We start from the raw sequence: 20018 nt of genomic DNA on the forward strand, positions 1-20018 counted from the left end.
TCTTCCATGTTTGCTTAAATATGATCAAATGATTTGTCAACAATCTTAATAAAATTGGTGTTAAAGGGAAGAGATCACAAATGGTTTCCTTGTTTAACAGGAATTGTTATAGGATGGTGTTCGTGTTCACATGGAGTCAGTCACCCCAGAGGGGTATCACAGGAGTCCCACAGACAGTGAAGGGTTGCCAACTGCTCTCGGGAGGTGGAATAACACACTACGCGTGTATTTGTGTGTGTTCCGTGCAGATGGCCGTCCAGCTCCTGACGTGTGTTTTAAGAAGGTTAACGAAGCAGGGGACATGTATGGGAACTGTGGCAAAGATGTCTTTGGGAAATACAGGAGCTGTAAGGACAGGTGAGTTTTGTTTCTTTGCTTCATTTGGCATAAATACTCAAATTATATTAAATTATATTTGGTGTGTTTACTTCACTAACCTCACAAAAGAGGACGGGTCGGCAAATTCAAAATTCGAAAAAAACAACTTAATTGTATAACTGGAATAATGATTGAAGTGCATGAGAAAGTGGAAAGGAAATCATAGCACTTTGCACAACACAGCAGAAACAGAACCAATGTTGTAATAGGAGTCAGGAGCAAATGGCAACGCCAGCAGTAATAATAGTTAATAATAAATAATAATGCAGAATAATAAAGAATGAAAACCCCGGTCTGCCAATCCAGAGGTAAGGCAAGGCAAGGCAAGGCAAGTTATTTATTTATTTATTTATTTCAAGAAAAGAAGGGTAAAATCACTTCATAAAATCATTCCATAAAAACATGAACTCATTCTAAAATCATTACATAAAATTCCATATATTATTCCATAAACCAAAACATTTTTAAATGAGGTAGGTACTGTTCCCGACTTCCTCACAATGTTGAAGAGACGTGTCAACCGAGCCAGTTCTTCAACATTCACAGCCTTCAGGAATTCCGGGCGAAACTCATCCATCCCCGGAGCTTTGCTATCTTTTTTTGACTACCTCAGATACCTCAGACTTAGTGTCGTCAGATTCTGTTTTCCTCTACGGAAGGTATGTCAGTGGGATTGAGAAGGGCCTCAGTATTCCTTCCACCACCCTACAATATCCTCAGTTGATGTCAGCAGGCCTCCGTTCCCGCTATAAACAGTGTGGACCGGGCACTGCTTCCCCTTTCTGAGGCATCAAATGGTTTGCCAGAACCTTTTTGAGGCCGACTGAAAACCGTGCCATATGGTCTCACCGAACTCCCCCCACACCACACAAGTTTTTTCCTCGCTTGGCCCGCCAGTACCTGTAAGCTGCTTCAGGAGTCCCACAAGCCATCCATGCATGATAAGACTTCTTCAGCTTGACGGCAGCCCTAACCCCCCATGGGTTTGGGGTTTGTCGTCACAACTGGCACCGGCTTTTTAGCAATGGAGGCACTGAATACAGCCCATTCGGGCTTAATATCCTTGTCATCTTCCGAGATGCAGATGCCGAAGGTGAGAGTTGAAGACTTGATGAACGAGAGACTCAGCCAGAAGTTCCCAGCACATCCTCACTACACGTTTGGATGCAGGTTTGATTATCTGACTACGAAGTCTATCGCAGTCACCTGCGACTTAGAGTGTCCTGGTGCCAGGTGGACTTATGGACATTCCTGTGTTCGAACATGATCTTTGTTAGGACAAACTGTGGTTAGCACAGAAGTCCGATAACATCGCACCGCATGGGTTCAGATCAGGGAGGCCGTTCCTCTCAGTCACGCGCCTCCAGGTCACACTGTAATTAACCACATAGGCGTTAAAGTCTCCAAGTGGACCTACGCAGTCATCAGCAGGGGTGCTCTACAGCACCCCTCTGTTGGACCCAAAGAAGGCTGCGTACTCTGAGCTGCCATTTGGAATGTACGCACAAACAACAGTCAGGACCCTTTCCCCAACCCAAAGTCGTAGGGAAGTGACTCTCTCGTTCACTGGGGATGAGTCCAACACAGTGGCTATTAATAAGCCAACACCAGTTTGCAGCCTCTACCCAACTCCTGAGTAGAGCAAGGTCCAGTCCCTCTCGAGGAGTTTGGTTCCAGAACCTAAATTATGGGTCGAGGTGAGTTGACTGTGTCTTATTGGAATATCTCAACCTCTCGCACAAGTTCAGGCTCCTTCCCCATTAGAGAAGTGACGTTCCATTGTCCCAAGAACCAGATTTGGCCATTGAAGACGAGGTTGTTCAGGTGCCCGCCCTCGACCGCGACCCAATATGCAATGCATACATAGAGACCCGAATTATTTGCTTTTGGTTATTTGCCAGGCACCCAGCAGCTATAGGAGACTGGGTAGTTAATCTGATAATGTACTGGAGTAATGAATGACGCATTTTCCTTTTTTTTTTTAACAGAGATGCTAAATGCGGTAAGATCCAGTGTTTATCTTCAGCGTCCAAGCCAATTGAGAGCAATGCAGTGCGTATCGAGACCACAGTGAGTGTGGGCAACAATAGGGTGAAGTGTATGGGGACACATGTCTACAAGCCTGGGCAGATTGATGAGGAGGTGCAGGGAGACACTCTGGACCCAGGCCTCGTCATAACGGGCACTAAATGTGGCGATGACTCGGTGAGACTTATACTTTACTATAATGATGGTGATGATTGCATCTGCGCACTCATCGTTGGGTTTTTAATAACATGTAATATTTATTATTCACTTTTAATAGATTTGCTTCAATGGCGAATGTCGCAATGCATCTTTCCTCAGGGCTGATGACTGCCATGCCAAATGCAATGGGCACGGGGTGAGTTCATACTTGATGAAGAAGTGTGTATGTAAGTTGTGGACACGACCGGTTGTTAGAATCTGCTTTCCTCCTCTCTCACTAGCTGTGTAACAACAACCACAACTGCCACTGTGAGAATGGCTGGGCTCCTCCTTTGTGTGTCCAGTGGGGGGCTGGTGGGAGTGCGGACAGTGGACCTGTCATCAAACACAGTAGGACGACTTCCTGTTATGTATGAAAAAGATTTATTTTATTTGGTACCACACTTTTTCTCATATGCTATTTTCCAACAGGCAATATTCTTCCCGCCCTGCTGGTCCTTCCTCTGTTTATTTTTGTCCTGTTGGCTGTTGGACTGTGGTGCTGCTACAAACATAAACTCAAGTCACTTAAAAGCCCAGCTGCTCTACCTGTACCAAGGTATGTAGTCCTGCAGCTGTCCTACACTGTAGCAAGCATAACATGCATTTGCATTTGCGTTATTTGTCGATGTGTTTTGGACCTAAAGTTGTTCGGTGCCAGTCGAAGCCAAATCTCTGCACACTGACGGTCATGGGAACGGTCACACCAACCCCACATTCTTGCTAAAGAAGCAAGACACAGACCAACAGGTACAGAAATGACACAAGAAATCTTGTCAGCAATGTACCAAGCTCAGTTTTCAGCTAGTGTTGTTCAAGACGTGCAGTCATCCCTCACTTGATTGCGTTTTTTTTTAAATCATGAATTAATAAATGATCGCTGTTTTGTGGTTGACTATTTCTCATTATTAGTTAAAAAATATTGAACAACAAGTCATATGTAGTATTCTGGTCACTAGGCGTCAATAATGACACAAAACATTGATGTGGCATGACATTACGTTACTTTACCTCAACACTTTACCTTCTCCTCCCATCCCGTGTGGAAGTGCTACATTTTTGGCTTCCTACTTTGTTCTTCTTCCCCACTCCGTTTGAAACCCTTTCTTAAACGAGGGACGACTGTACTTGTTTTGTCAAAGTACTGTTGATTTTGAAAGTATGCAACATTGCATGGTAGTTCAAATAGGAGATCTGTAGCCATCTTCGGACACAATTTTCAGCACCTGCTTGTCGCATATACAGTATTTCCTCCTGTTGTGGCCTTCACTTGAATACTGTGACTAACACTGAATCTCAATTAACTTGAAACAAAAAGGCCTCTTTCTCGCAATAGACCCCTCCTTTTTCCCCTGAAGAATTACAGCCAAATCTCAGTTTTTGTCCACCCCGGTTTTTGTAGGATTTGGTTTTTGTCTAAAATGTTCACAAAAATGTGCCTCTGTTTACTACTCCGTTTGCCCTGTACTGTATCGTTCTGCAAAATCAAGTACCCAAACAAGGCAGCGCTGACTCACTGTCCTTGCATTTTTTTATTGAGTGCGTCTGTTAAAACACCTGCCACGGAGCCAAAAAAAAAAGCTGCAAGTGCCAGCAATTTGATAAGGAAGGTGAAGTTGAGGTCTTGTTCACAAATGAGGGAAGGATGGTAGACAGCAAAATTGACTTGAACTGGTGGATGGTGGGTCAGCATTCATTTTGTGCTTTTAATTTGATGTTATTCATGTCTTAGTTTTACACAATACATAACAAATAAGATAAATTAGATCGCTATAATGTACTTCGCTTTAATATCTTCCTTGGTCAATGTGCTCGCCCCTCTATAAAGTTTAGTGGAAACTAGTTTTGTATTTTGTTGTGAAATGCTCCAAATTGTGTCTGTATTCTAGTTCTTGCACTTGATACTATTATATAAATGTAAACAGGTAAATAAACTACTCGCCATCTCTGCAGTTGAGTAAATAAAACCCCCAAGGACTACAGAAATGAGTGATATCAGTACCATTCACTTAAGTTTCTTTCTTGCACAGCGAAAGTCCCCTCCCCATCTGAGACAGGCGCATCCAACGCGCTCCAAACTTGCCATCGTGCGTCCAACAGTGAAACCACCACCTGTCCCAATCCATAAACATGAGCAGAGGCGAAAACAAGCACCTTCGCCACCCTCAGGACCTGCACCTTCACTTTCACCTTCTGATCCCCGGCCAGAACCACCTAGCAGGCCTCCCCCAACTTGTCCTGTCAGCACACCGTCAGTGGTAAATATGAGTATGTCGACATATATATGAACTCTTCAGCAAACTTTGTCTTTGTTGTAATTTTTTTTAGCAAGCAAGAGGCCAAATCGTCACCGCCAATGCATTGCTGAAGGGAAAAGCTGCTTTGGCGCCATCTGCTGGACATAAAAATGCAAACAGGTGAGTTAGACAAAATAACATCATCAAATGAGAACCGGTATAAAAGTGTCCATTAAAATTGAACATAATTTTCTTTGTGAAGGCAGAATTTGATGCAATATAAATGAAGTCTCGTTGTTTCCCCTAATCTAGATCTTAAATCTCAGGGAGATGTTGGGGACCAATGCCACCACGTACGAAAATGACACACTGTACTTGACACCCTGGACCTGTGGACTGCATTTTATTTACATGGTGACTGCGGGGGAAAGAAATGTGAATTATTTGATGTGAATGTCAGCTGTGATGAAACATTGTCTGCAATATTTATTCCAAAGCAAAGAAAAATGAATGTTTACATGATCTAATAAACGTGGTGCCTCTGAAAGAGCACCAGCTGTAAATGGATATCTTATATTAAGAAAATATGCCAGTGCTGAAGTGCTTCTTATGCTTCTTATTTGTGGGTAATACTGGAATTTTAACTGCGCCTGCCTGTATGGGCACCAGGCAGACACGATAGGAATAGATGGCAGAAGTGTAGCAGATGTCTTTTTTGATATTTTTTTTTATTTACAGCAAAGATTCCAGTATAATAAATACACGATATCATATTTGTTTAAGTACAATGGATATACTGTATGTTCCTTTGTCTTGATTTGTACAGTATCATTGATAATAAGCATTGCAACAGGGAAACCTGTATCATGAAGGTACCATTCAAGGTTTGGGAAGTAATTGGTGTTAAAAGTAATATGGAAACACAGCTGCCATATTTTGTCTTCTCCAAAGAACTTCTATGCAAACTCAGGCATTGTAATTTCATCTCATTTTCGACTGGAAGTCAATAAAATGTTATGCATTTGATCCTGTTTGGGCTTTTTCTATGCATTCGTAGTTATTGAATTGCCTTTTGGGTTGAGTTAAGAGTTTAAAAAAAAAAATACAACAATTACGGTGGATCCCTGCATTCAACAAATTTGCAGATTTTTTTTCTCCAAAAATAGGCAATTTTTAAATTTTTTTATACTGTAATTGTGTTTAATAAGTCTGTGAGGCATATTTAGGGCTTAAATTTAGATTGTGTCGCGAGTGAACAATAGTATGCGTTATTGATTATGTTTTGTGCCATTCTGGTGCTGGTGGTTCTGGAGAGTAACCCCGACGAAAAGCAGGAATCTACTGTACTTGTTTTTTTAATAGCAATATCTTTTTTAACAGGCATTTTCTGTTAGACCAATTTGGTCAACTAATGCAACAAATTTTAAAGTCAGATAGTTGTAGTCAATCTGTCTTGTTGTGCTGGAAGATCATTGCACTTATTTTACTCTAGGCACAATGTGAGCATTGTGTTAAGCTAGGAGAATATGTTGCAAGTTTGTACGTACATACAGTATATCTTGTGGCATACCCCAAGGATCAATGCTGGGACCAAAACTGTTCATCCTATACAGAAATGTACCTGCAACCTGCAAAGTGAAAAAACAGCTAAGGTTAGTATTATGTGCTGACGATACTACTGCATTTTGTTCTGTAGAAAACACACAAGAGCTAATAATACAAATTTAAAAAAAAAACAGGGGAAATGACTGTACTCAAAAGATGATTTGACAAAAACGGACTATACTAAAATAACGTTATTTGATGATAGCAGAAAGGACACGGAGACAGAGTAGACATTGACAGAGTGAACGAAAATAAATCTCAAGGCGTTACAATAGATGACAGAATGAGGAGCTGGAAATCCCACTTAAAAATACACAACATAAAGTAACAAGAAACACTTCAATACAGAACAAAGCAAAATTTGCTCTGGACCAAAAGTCACTCGATATTCTTTATTGTTCTCTGATGTTACCGTATCTTAGTCATTGTTTAATAACTACAAAAGTACACTTTCCTTCACTAACTGCTCTACAAAAAAGGTCATTTCCGGTAATCCACAATGCTAGAGAACACACAAACCCGTTATTCATTAAATCACACTTATTAAAATTTACTCATCTGGTAGCAGTTAAAATAATGCACAAAACAAACAATAATCTGCTACCCAACAATGCAAAGCAATTCCTCTCAACAAAGGAGGAGAAATACGACTTTTAGGGAAAAACAATAAACGTAAAAAAAAACGTAAAAAAACTTAAAAATGTAAAAAAAAATAAATTTCAGCACAACAATGTGCTAAAATGGGAGAAGAATTCTAAACCACAGGGTACGTATAATGCTACCTGAAGTTACTTACTACTTCGTCTTCATTCCTTATGATTACTTGACGTATTATGTATTCTGTACTCCCTAATCATCAAGCAATATGTACATGTATGTCAACTATAACTTCATTACTTATCTATCTACAAACTATACTGTAACATATTATTACACACCCTTATCATTACCTTATATCATTCCAAAATTGGTAAAGGGTGCATGTTGAATACAGGAAAGTGAACAAATGTATTAATTAAGCTTTGCTTCTTCCTACTCCTTTACGGACATGTGGAATTGTGATTTGTAAACATGTGAAGTATTCCAATGTTAACTTGTACATAAATTAAACTCATTTGTCACGTTCTGCAGGACAGGAGCAAGCGTCTCCTGTCCTGCGCTCTTATTTTGGCGGGCTGCGCCTTCTCCGGGGAGGAAGAGGCAGTCGCTTTACGCCTGGTGGCCGCGCAGCTGCGGTCAATTAACATTTGTGGCGGTTAAAAGGCCAGCGCCGTCGAACGTGCGGCGCCGGTTCATTGTTGATATTGTTGATGTACGTCGTCTCCTTATCGGTGCTGTCACCTAAAAGAATTGACTTACCTGTTTATGCTACTTTTGTATTATTTTTACACAGAGCTTTTTTCCTCTGTCGGTTTTGGTTTTGTTCTTGATCTGTTGTGAGTTCCTGCACCTGTGCAATTGAAATACTTTTATTTGCACTCCACCGCCTCTCCTCTGCATACTGGGCGTCAAGCTTCCGACAGCTCAGCCCAAACGTGACACTCCGCCAATAAAACCATTTTAAATTACACAAGTTTAGCACGCAGTACTTAGATAAGAAATTTAGCATGACAAAATATCTTGTTAGTCAAAAATAACCATTGTTGACTTTGATTTGAACTTGCTTAGATTTCAGTTTTTGCATCGGACCGTATTAGAATTTATGTAGCATGCGTTCATTTTCAATGGCTCCAACGTACTTGGACATTTGTGTAGGGGGTGTCCAACTCTTTCCACCAACTTTGCGTTTTTTGCTCAATATTTTCATTTTTTTCTGTTTTTAAAAGAAAATGTATTTCTACAATATGCAATATGTGTTTCTTCTGTCTTTCTATGATGTTCATTCTCACTTCCATGGGGACGGCTTTCCTTTTTTTGGCGCACTGCCGCTTGGGAGACATAATGAAGTGTAAAAAGAGAACTAATAAGCGATGTTACTCTTCCTCAGTGTAGCTGAGCAGGCACACACTGTATTCATCCACCCAGCACGAGGCATACCCGCCATTCCGGCGCTGCATTTGGCCCGTGTTCTTCCGCAGATGTATGCTGTAACTAGTTTTCGAGCGAGTATTGGTTTTTGATGGCCAAAACTACATTTGTAATTAATCTACGAGAGTGCATTTGTAACCACGATAAGTCGTATACTGACAACTTTTATGTGGACTGAGGAGCAGGACCCTCAGGTGATACTTGAGGGACAGATGTCTGTACTGGTGGGAAACAGATTTAATTGCAAGCAGGCTCTCCCGCTGAGCACAATTAGCATTTGACTAGCATGTCACTTCCTGCGGTGATTCATTTCTAAGCGATGATGATTGGCTGAGGGATGGAACACTAGGGTGACACACCAGCGGGGTGCTAAAAAGATGACCCCACCTGCAGAAAGACCTAATGATGCCCGAGTTGTACTTGTACTGTTGATGAGCTCAACCTTTTCCACACATTTCTTTTGGATCGAGGCCTGATTTGCTTGATGGTTATTAACAACATACAATACTTCCCATTTGTCGTAGAGTGCAAAGATGTCATGTTCTTTAGGTCCTGCCAGGACACCAATGAGGCTGTAGGCAGTTGATGCAAGTTGAAGTAAAAATTGCCCAAGGGTCCTCCTCTTACACTTTGCTGAAAACTGCACTCTTCTGCTTTCTGGGAGATGAGAGAAACCTCCCACACCCTCATCGGGGGTCCTGGATGCACATCAAAAAATGGCAGAAATTGCCACTCTTTTGAGATTAAGATTTTCTGCAAAAGCGGTAAGGTGGTCCCTTCTGCAGTTTTTTGGTTTTTAATTGCTTTAACAGCACTTTTCTGCTCCGGGAGGTGGAGATAACCTCCCATGGGGGGTCCCGGCAGGACCCAAAAATGCCACATTTCTGATGGGTCAGTTTTCATTCATTTTCAGCCCCGCTGGTCTATTGCAAAATCTCATTTTCTTCACCAACACTTTCACAGTCCAGGAGGTGGGGGCAACCTCCCAAACCTTCGGGCTACCAGCAGGACGCAAAAATCACATAAAAGCACAAATGTGAGACAAATGTTTTCTGGACTCATTCACTTTTTAGACCCTTCTCTGTATGTTTTGCAAATTCCAGCCTGGCCTGCCTATTCTTTTAGTAGTCAGCATGTTCTGGCGTAGCCATTTTACATTTGTTCATAAATTCCTCTTTGAACAGTCGATAGTGATACTTTCATTCCTGACCTCTGCAGGTTGGTTCTGGTGACACTAACAGTTGTTTTAGGGTTTTTCTTTACAGCTCTTGCAATGTTTCGGTCATCATCTGCTGATGTTTTTTTTTTTTTTATCTACCTGTTTGACATCTGTTACTTAGTACACCAGCGGTTTCTTTATTCTTTAGGAAATTCCAAATGGTTGTCGGAGCTATGACCAATGTTTGTTCAATGGTTCTGATTGATTTTCCATTTCCTCTCAGATTAACTCTTGCTTATTTCTCACCCATAGACAGCTCTCTGGCTTTAATGTTGTTTTCATCTCTAAATGCAGTCTCTACAGGCAAAACCTTTCCTACCCAATCTGAAACTGAGTGTCGACATTCGGTGCTATTAATTGGTTGAATAAGCAATGCAATAGGACACATCTGGGCAACAAAACACACTCGTGAATGGCATGTTCCAGTACTTTTGCTCACAGGAAAACTGGGTGGGTTCAACCAAAAGGTGCTATCTTCTGAGTTGTGCATCCGATCCAGATGTAAATACCTGGAAATAAAAGCTGCAATGTTGCTTTTGGGTCTGGTATTTCTCTTTTGATGCCAAACCCAAATGTTTTCAGTCTACAGCAAAAATAAAGAAATTGACCTCACAGTTCCAATACTTCTAGAGAGCACTGGAGCTCGTATTTAGTGCAATATAATAGACAATGGCTGATTTGTGCAGAGTAAAAAAAAGGTTTCTCTCCAACCACGTTGTGCGTTGTTATTTTTAACTATGAGTGTATTTCTCAGCAGTTATAGCCATGCAGGACTCGACCCTCGGGACTGATGGTGGGTTATGGAGTTAAGTGTTGCTCCTGCTTCAAGCAATAAAAGGTCAGCATCAATGATTCATGAGATGAAAATGTCATAAGGAGGAGAGGGCGTCAGGGTGGACTCTTGCCTCCAGCATTTCTTTCCATAACTGCCATCATGCATTTAATCAATGTCGTCATTGTCAGCATTATTTGGAATATAGATCTTTTTACAGTGGCATAGCAGAACGCAGCTCAGCTCAGGCAGAGTTTCCTCTCATGTTGTTTACTTAGAGTGAGAGGTTTTGACCTACAGCTTCGTGCAGATCAATGAGGAAGTCCATTGAATGCGCTCCATCTGAGTTCAGACGAAAGCCCTTTCAATCTAATTAGAGCCCATGGATGCCCTTATGAAAATATATTTAATGACCTCATGGCAGCAGGGGATCTTCCGCTGATTCCTTCATTTCATCGTGCGTGTGTAGGTGTGTGTGTGTGTGTGTGTGTGTGTGTGTGCATGTGTGTGAGTGTGACAGACATGACCTTTTTTAGCCACAGTTGTTCGAGATGACTTTATTGTAAACACTGGTAGCACATACACAAATGCACAATAAGCCTCACAGAAACTACTTCCACTTACTTGGTAATGGTGGTAATGCTGAGGTGCGCTCAGAACTTGCTTAATTGTTGCAACATCATAAAAATAACATGTAAGAAGAATAGCAGATGTTAAATTCATGAAAAATAGTGGCAAATAAAACTTTGCAATTACCAAAATATATCAGTGATGACAATTGTGATGATTTGGACACAACATTGCTTTTCAATCTAATTAGATATCAGTACATAATTAACTTAATAACTTTTGTGTGCATATTTTGCAAAAAGCACATCACTAATTACTTCCACTGCAGATCATTTTACAGGATGCAATTAGAGATACAGTACATCAGTGACCACTCAACAACACCATGAGATTCCTGTCAGGTTTTTGTGTTCTTTTCCCCCCCCAATATCCAGGATTAGACCAAAAGACCAAACATTACCCAAGATTCACTATATCTCAATAATGTCAAAATTACAAACATGGAATTTCCATTTCACCGACGACTAACAATTTCAAAATATACATGGAATGAAAGAACCCTGTAAAGATCTCTGCTGGTTCGGAGAAATGATCATCAATGTTCAAGTCGGTGCTGGTTTAGCAGTATTCCTCACTAATTGTACTCGATACCCCACAAACATGACAAGACAAGTACACACAACACCAATGGTTCTATACTGCAATCTATTCATCAGAGCTGCTGTTGCCATGGTGATGATGCTGAGGATGATGTTGTTAATTTCTCTCGGTGGTCCTGGTGCTCCCACGGCACCGGGTCATTTTCCTCCAAATGTGAACCCGTCTCCCTCTCGTTCCAGAACTGCTCCACATCAGGCAAGATCATCCCATCCTTGTCGACACTTTGCTCCAGCTGGGTATCTCTGCTGGTTCCTGGCTTGGTGCTTGGGCTCCTCTCCACCCTCAGCTGGCCCAAGGTCTCAGGTCTGGGGCATGGCGACTGGAGGGATGTGGGTTTGTGAGGTCCAGGTTTTGGCTTTACGGGAGGTTGTTTGCGCAGGGTAAGGCGCCGCCACAACCCGCGGTAGCCCTCTCTGAACTCTTCGGAGAGTGAGAGCACAATGAGAGGGTTGATGAGCGACAGGGAGAAGGTGAGCAGCTGAGCGCAGAGGGTGATGAGAAGAGGAGGAGATGAGATGAAGGTGTGAGATCCTCCTGATGCTGCAGAGTGGCGCTCCCAAAGCCACACCACCCACTGTGGAAGCCAGAGGATAGCTGTGGCAACTGTGAGATTGAAGAGCATCAAGGTGAGCTTCCTGGACCTGATCTGTGTGCGTAGATTCTGAGTTTTACTAGAGCGGCGCTGGCACTGGCCATACGCCTTCCAGAAGTATATGAGGGCAAAGCTGAGGGGGGTGCAGTAGACTCCCAGTGGATATGCCTTTGTGTACACAGACATGAACTTCCACGCCTCAGGCGGAACGAGGAGCACACACATGAGCCCGTGAAGCCCTCGCTCAAAGGTCGAGAAGAGCCAGTGAGGGATGGTGACAGTGCACGCTGACAGCCAGATGAAGAAGAGCACCACGAGGATGGAGCCCAGGTGGATGCTCACCTGCTTGGTGGGGTTGGACACGTAACGGTAGCAGGCTTTGGCCATGACGGCCACGGTGAAACTCTTCCCCGCCATGCAAGAGTGAAGCAACCAGTCAGACGTCTTGCACACCACCCAGCCCAGAGTCCAGCCGGTCTTTGAGAAGGCGGCGGCCCGGAAGGGAACAGTGAAAAGCAGCACCAGGCTGTCTGCGAACATCAGGTTGAAGATGAGCGAGTTGATAAGAGACAGTTTGCCCTTGTGAGCGTTGGAGAACAAGATGGCCACGGCTGTGAGGTTGCAAATGACACCCAGCACACAAATGACACCAAGGATGGACGGCATCAGCACCCTCAGCTCCCCGGGGTCCAAATGTTGGAAGGAGCCCCCGTCACTGGAGGACCACTGGTTTAAGGAGCCGTTTACCACCGTTAAATTGTTCCCAGAGAGTTTGTCCATCTCTTCCAAAAGAACAGCGAGATGATATGAAAATACAGTAACCTCAAGGAAGTAGAAAAGGTTTGCCCACAAAATATGTAAAAATATTCGATGAATATTGTTAATAATATTGATCCTGAGTCTGTGATCACAGGGGAGCTGCTGTCTGTGTGAGGATTTATCCTGACACACGATGCTGCAGCGAGGGTGGCTTCTTATAAAGATGCTGTTTGATTGACAGCTGGTGTCCCCAGCTGAAAAAAGGCGTGGAGACTCAAGTCTCAGGAGGCCAATTAAGGAGACTGTACCATAAAGCTAATATTTCTTACGCACAATTCACTAATACTACCACAACTACTTCATTAAATACAGAAAATACCGCATGTTTATAAAGGGTGTCCCAAAAATGTATATACACTTGCTGCAACAGTCTCTCATGCCAAGTATTAGAGAAGACTTTGAAGATGATGTTTTATTTTCAGCAAGATGGGGCACCCCCGTTCACCAGACCTCACACCACTAGACTTTTTTTTTAATGGAGATACCTAAAAGACAAAGTCTACACTATGAGATCTGGAACAGTCGCTGAATTGGGAGCAGCCATTGAACGTGAACGCCCCCAAGTACCGAGGGAATTGTTTTGTCTTGTGTGCCATTCCATTGCTTTGCGTTGTCAGCAGGGTCTGGACTAGAACAGACGTCAGTTTGAGAACAGGCAGTGACAAAACAATAAAAAGATGTCAGTAAATTCTATTACATTTTGAAAATTGAACGAATTATAATAAACCACAAGTTAAAGTGTGGATATGTTTTTTGGGACACCCTGTATATACTGTATATATATACACAGCATATATATAATATGGGGAGTGAAGGCAACAGTGGTGCCAGTTGTGATCGGGGAACTGGGGGCAGTCACTCACAGACTGGATGGCTCCAACAGATACCAGGAAAAACACCTGAAATCTCTGCCCAGAGGAGCGCAATACTGCGAATAGATAATATATAACATATAGATGTATGTCTGTGTATGTGTACATGTATAAATATATATGTACTGTATATGCTGTATTTATGTATATGTATGTACATTATATATACATACACTGTGTTCCAAATGATTGTGGATTTTAGTATCATAAACATAGATATTTTTGTTCTACAATGAAATTCAGGGATGGCATTGTGTCTTGAGGCTCTTTGCCTTACTGATATCAATCTCGGACAACTGTGAGAATTAGTTTGCCAGGTGAGCTCAATTAAAAGAAAACTACTTAAAAATGATTGTTTATCCATATTATTAAGCATGCCACAGATTTCAAGCAATATGGCAAAGAAAAAGGATCTCTCTGCTGACAAAAAAGCGTCAAATATTGCAATGCCTTGGACAGGGCATGAAAACGTTGATGGCATTTGTGGCGCATTCAGATGACAGGCGGGATTGTGCTGAGTAAGGCATCATGAGAAAGGTTTCTGCCAGTCAAATGTATCGAATCAAGAGAGCACCTGCTAAAAAGCCATTACAAAGCAGGTAACGGGTATTTGAAGCTGCTGGTGCCTCTGAATTCCATGAACCTCAAGGTGTAGGATCCTCCAGAGGCTTGCAGTTATGCATAAACCTACGGTACCATTTGGCCACCCCTAACCAATACTCACAAGCAGAAACAGTTGCAGTGGGCCAACAAAGACACGAAGATTAATTTTCAAACAATCCTGTTTACTGATGAGGGTCTTGCAACCTTAGGTGAAGTAGAGTATGGCCAGCATAGCTCAACAAGGCTGTGACGTCAGCAAGGAGGTGGCTGAGTCATGTTTTGGGTCGGAATCATTGGCAGAGAGCTGGTAGGCCTTTTATGGTCATTGAAGGTATGAAAATGACCTCAGCAAAGTAATATTTCTGACTGACCACTTTCTTCCATGGTACAATATGAATAATCAAACCTTCTGTAGCGAAATGACCTTCATGCATGACACTTCACCATCTCATTATGCAAAGAACACCTACCTCTCTGTCAGTGGCTGTTATGGGCATAAAAGGAGATAAACTAATGGTTTGGCCCCCTTTTTTCCGCTTACCTCAACCCAATTGAGAACGTAGGGAGCATCGTCAAGCAAAAAATCTATGAGGGTGGGAGGCAGATCACAACAAAACAGCAGCTGTGGGAGGCTATTCTGACATCTCGCAATGAAAGTCAAGCAGAAATACTCCAAAAACTCACAAGTTTAATGTAAGAATTGTGAAGGTTATATCAAAGAAGGGATCTTACTCTATGTTAACATGTAACTTGGCCTGTTAAAATGTTAGTGATTGAAAGCTTTTGCTTTCAGTAAATATGACCTCCTTATGCTGCAAATTCAACAAATGACCATTTTTGGTTCTTAACAACCACTGAAATGCTTTGAAACCCTGTTGTGTATAATAACGTGGAACAGTGCATTATAAGTTTTTATTTTTGAAACAAATGCTGTTATCACTGGGAGATTTGTTCAATAACATTCAAATTGTACACTTAGGGTTGATGTTTTGAAAATGATGATGACTGTAATTTATATCATTTGCATAATAATTTGGTACTGTGTACAGTACAGGCCAAGAGTTTGGACACACCTTCTCATTCACTACGTTTTCTTTACTTTCAGGACTGTTTACATTGTAAAGTCTTGCTGAAGGCATCAAAACTATGAATGAACACGTGGAATTATGTATTTAACAAAAAAGTGTGAAATAATTGAAAACATGTCTTATATTCTACTTTCTCCAAAGTAGCCAACTTTTGCCCTGATTACTGCTTTGCACACTCTTGGCATTCTCTTGATAAGCTTCAAGAAGTAGTCACCTGTAATAGTTTTCCAGCATCCATCCGTCTTCTATGCCGCTTATCCGCACTAGGGTCGCGGATATGCTGGAGCCTAGCTGACTTTGGGCAAGAGGCGGGGTACACCCTGGACTGGTTTCCAGCCAATCGCAAGGCACATATAGACAAACAACCATTCACGCTCACATTCATACCTATGGACCTCTGTGGTCTGACGAGACAAAAATTGAACTTTTTGGAAGGTGTGTGTCCCATTACATCTGGCGTAAAAGTAACACCGCATTACAGAAAAAGATCATACCAACAGTAAAATATAGTGGTGGTAGTGTGATGATCTGGGGCTGTTTTACTGCTTCAGGACCTGGAAGACTTGCTGTGATAAATGGAACCATGAATTCTGCTGTCTACCAAAAAATCCTGAAGGAGAATGTCCGTCCATCTGTTCGTGACTTCAAGCTGAAAGGAACTTGGGTTCTGCAGCAGGACAATGATCCAAAACACACCAGCAAGTCAAATGAAGACTTTGGAGTGGCCTCGTCAAAGTCCTGACCTGAATCCTATTGAGATGCTGTGGTATGGCCTTAAAAAGGCGGTTCATGCTGGAAAACCCTCCAGTGTGGCTCAATTACAACAATTCTGCAAAGATGAGTAACAACTCAGGAAGGGGGCAAACACTTTTTCACACCACTGTATAAGCTAATGTACGTACTGTACATACCTCCGTGTTAGTAACCATTCTGTCGTTCCCCTTTTGTCCACATGGGGGAGCCCTCACACTACTTGCTTGCACACAAGGTATCAGGAAGGCCCTTTTGAACTTGCACATCTTTATTATTTTTTTAATCAAAGAAAAGTTCAGTAAGCATAAAGACTGCATTCTTATTACATTCTGAGCTATAAAATGTTTTTTTTTGTTTCAATTAGAAGTGTCACAAAAGGAAAGTTGTTTAGAAGACATTTCTTGACATGTACAGTATCGATTCCCTGATTTCACAGAGTTTGCTTAGACCTTTTTTTTTTTTCCTTTTTCTAGTGCTTACCTCAGGTGACGCTGGCTCTTAACAGGTGCTATAATCCATATGTTGAAATGTTTGCACACTCCTGCAACAAGATGTAAACAATCTGAGATGGAATGCAACACTTGTGCCTCGTACGGAGTGTCGAAGTCATCAGGATTACGTCCTTTACATGCAACATGTCAGAATTATAATGAACTTTCTAAATGGAAAGATTGTTTTTTTGTTTTTTTTTTAGAACTATCCAATAGAACTATCCAGGGCATAGTGATAATACTGTACGTGCTGGCTTGCAAAGTATCTGCAGGGTTGGAACTAATGTACACATCATAGTGTTAGATTTTGGGGGCCTTACTCCTCTCTCATTTTTGTTCATAGTTGACAGACAGGAAACAAAACAAAACATTCACACTTCTGCCTCAATCCCCCCCACCCCGACCCTTCTTACATTGAATCCCCAGATACCAAAAGAAGGCACCACAGCAGCTAAACAAACCAGCGTTAAATAAAAGCATGAATAAAAATAGCCTCATTCACATCACGGACTACAGTCGTCCAAGCGTGGGGACGCGACAATTAGAAAGACTGACCACAGACAGAAAAGACAGAATCAGCAGGTTGCGCTGTCCAAAAAGGATGCCTTTTCTTGCAGGGATGCAGGGAAGATTTCACTGTATCCGCCCTCCCATTTTTCTTCCAGGGTCCAGAGGGCTGCTACATCCTGTTGCTCATGCAGCTGTCGTCTTTCTGCACAGGATTCCCTTTCGTGAAATAAATTCAACACTCATCACTGATTCCAGAATTGGACGTCCTCAGTGCAAATCACGTGAGCAGCAACAAGCCCGAAGAAGGCAGATCGGGGCTCCATACGGCTTTTCTCTGCTAGATAAAAACACCCCTCCAATGCCCCACACATGAAGAGGTCAGGGGTGAAGCAGGGACATCGTGTTTTAGTTGACCTTGTCTTGGAAAATGTAAAGGTTGTTGGTGGCTGCGACAGCAATGATGTTCTCGTGCGGGTGCCATGTGGTGTGAAGGATCTTCTTGCTGAAGTCTAAACTGTCCACGCTGATTTCATCCTTTCGACGTTTGCCGCCCACGCACACCTGCAGGACAACATGGCACAAATAGGACGAGTATTTTTACAGCCTTTATTACACAGTAGCATCCGTACCAGTTGTGGAAAAGCAGGCGAACACGGGAAATAAAACGTATTGTTTTTCTTACTCAAACGATTTTAATACCACCAGTATAGAGAATTAAGTTATTTATATTTATCCGTTTTATTTCTTCACCAAGTCACCTCCTTCCTGGAATACTTGAAGTGACTTAATTATCTTGAAATTGTTCATTTAAAAAAAAAAAATTAAACATAAAAATCGATGTAAATAAATAAATACATCTTTAAATATTTTTACAGATGAAACACATTATACTTATTGTTACAATACCAAATAAAACAGCTTAAGTCAGAATGAAATACTAACAAATATACTTATTTTATGAGACGCTTGTCGTTAACTTTTTTTTACTGATCAATTATGCAGGTTGCTACATTACTAGAACCTGAAAAGTGGGACAAATCAGCACTAAGCACAAAAATGGACACAAGGCGGAAAGAAAAGTAGATATTATGATTTTCAGAGTTTTAAAATGATCAGTGTTATGAACACAATAATGCTAAAATTTCAGTCCACATGTCTGATCTTCTAGTGACCAATATTTACTGTAGTCGATATCGTGTATTAGCAGTGTTAGGGTGCAGTGTTGCCCACATTACATACACACATTCTATACATGCATTGCATGCACACAGACCACACACTGTGCTCTATAAGGTTTACTGCAGTTCACTGTTTGTACCTTGCGAGGCTTGAGAATGGCTCGAGGCTTGCTGTTCTCCCTTGATGCTTCCAACGTGACGTCCCGCTTGGTGTTGCGGTCAAACATTCGGAAGAAGTTGTTGTAGGAGCCGGTCATAATGACGCTGAGTAAGATGAAGAAGAGAATGGAGGCTTGGTGGTACAATATGTACAGTATGATGAAGGTGTCAAGACGGAGGGACTCTTACCTGTCCGATCCATTCCAGACGCACTCAAACTTATCAAAGATGCAGTCGTTCTCATAAAGTGAGCAAAGTTTCCCCCGTAAGTAGTCGTGCACCTAGAACAACAACAGCGTTGTGGTAACAATGACTTGATATTTTCTATGTTGCTGACAAAAATAATTACAGATGTGCTTTAAAACAAGAAAACAGCAAAGAAAAAGGAGTTAAACTTGTTTTGTTGACTCAATGTTGCTGTTATTTATATACTAATTATATCTGTAAGCGCATTTATCAAAAAAGAATGCAGGAACCCACACTGGTCACAATCAAACTTTATTTAGTTAGTTTACATGTTTTCTTTCATTTTCAGGCACTTTATTTTGACTTTGACTTTATTTTATTTTTAAAGGATTTAAAAGAAATAGGGCCGCACGGTGGTCTAGTGGTTAGCATGTTGGCCAACACAGGAACAGTCTGGAGATCAGGAAGATCTGCGTTCGATTCTCCCTTGGGCATTTCTGTATGCATGTTCTCCCCGTGCATGCGTGGGTTTTCTCCGGGTACTCCGGTTTCCTCCCACATCCAAAAACATGCATGTTAGGTTAATTGGAGACTCTAAAATTGTCCATAGGGATGAATGTGAGTGTGAATGGTTGTTTGTCTATATGTGCCCTGCGATTGGCTGCCGACAAGTCCAGGGTGTACCCCGCCTCTTGCCCGAAGTCAGCTGTGATAGGCTCCAGCATACCCCGCGACCCTAATGAGGATAAGCGGCATAGAAAATAAATGGGTGGATAATATTTATCCAGTAGGGGGCGTCATCTTAGTCCATGTATACACATAGTCACGACTGGCAGGGGACCTAACCAACCATAAAAACTTTCAGAATGGTCTGGCCATGTGGAAGGGAGTTATGACATGTATAATTTTCGACCAGCAGAGGGCGTCACCGGTGCCAAGGTGGCCATGTCCTGTCCCATGCCCCAAACAATCTTAAAAATCTCGGGACGATCCATGTAGATTGTAGAAGGTAGTTAGAGGCGCTATACATTTCCACCAGTCGGTGGCGCCATTGGCGTCAATATGAAAATGT

General features: G+C 41.9%; 3 protein-coding genes across 6 annotated transcripts in view; 1 reads left to right on the forward strand and 2 right to left on the reverse strand.

The window, feature by feature from the left end:
- adam19b (ADAM metallopeptidase domain 19b) overlaps positions 1 to 5837 on the forward strand; it is a 44632-nt gene extending 38795 nt beyond the window's left edge. For all 3 annotated transcript variants that reach the window (XM_054791667.1, XM_054791668.1, XM_054791669.1), the window contains 9 exons: positions 249 to 357; positions 2367 to 2583; positions 2684 to 2761; positions 2847 to 2955; positions 3037 to 3163; positions 3252 to 3354; positions 4635 to 4862; positions 4933 to 5021; positions 5154 to 5837. In XM_054791667.1, coding sequence (XP_054647642.1) covers positions 249 to 357; positions 2367 to 2583; positions 2684 to 2761; positions 2847 to 2955; positions 3037 to 3163; positions 3252 to 3354; positions 4635 to 4862; positions 4933 to 5021; positions 5154 to 5160 — 1067 coding nt within the window. In that variant the 3' untranslated portion in view covers positions 5161 to 5837. The remainder of the gene's footprint in view (positions 1 to 248; positions 358 to 2366; positions 2584 to 2683; positions 2762 to 2846; positions 2956 to 3036; positions 3164 to 3251; positions 3355 to 4634; positions 4863 to 4932; positions 5022 to 5153) is intronic.
- Positions 5838 to 11031: 5194 nt separating this feature from the next.
- gpr151 (G protein-coupled receptor 151) lies at positions 11032 to 13178 on the reverse strand. The gene has a single exon (XM_054792402.1). The coding sequence runs from the start codon at positions 13065 to 13067 to the stop codon at positions 11748 to 11750; it is 1320 nt and encodes a 439-aa protein (XP_054648377.1). The 5' UTR covers positions 13068 to 13178; the 3' UTR covers positions 11032 to 11747.
- Positions 13179 to 15118: 1940 nt separating this feature from the next.
- ppp2r2ba (protein phosphatase 2, regulatory subunit B, beta a) overlaps positions 15119 to 20018 on the reverse strand; it is a 58155-nt gene continuing 53255 nt past the window's right edge. The window contains exons 8-10 of one of the 2 annotated variants that reach the window (XM_054791892.1): positions 18950 to 19041; positions 18742 to 18865; positions 15119 to 17984 (exon numbers count right to left, since the gene is read on the reverse strand). In XM_054791892.1, the coding sequence (XP_054647867.1) occupies positions 17829 to 17984; positions 18742 to 18865; positions 18950 to 19041 (372 nt within the window). In that variant the 3' untranslated portion in view covers positions 15119 to 17828. The remainder of the gene's footprint in view (positions 17985 to 18741; positions 18866 to 18949; positions 19042 to 20018) is intronic. The other variant, XM_054791894.1, reaches the window with a different exon arrangement.

The sequence above is a fragment of the Dunckerocampus dactyliophorus genome, chromosome 11, assembly GCF_027744805.1.
Source record: "Dunckerocampus dactyliophorus isolate RoL2022-P2 chromosome 11, RoL_Ddac_1.1, whole genome shotgun sequence".
Classification (NCBI taxonomy): domain Eukaryota; kingdom Metazoa; phylum Chordata; class Actinopteri; order Syngnathiformes; family Syngnathidae; genus Dunckerocampus; species Dunckerocampus dactyliophorus.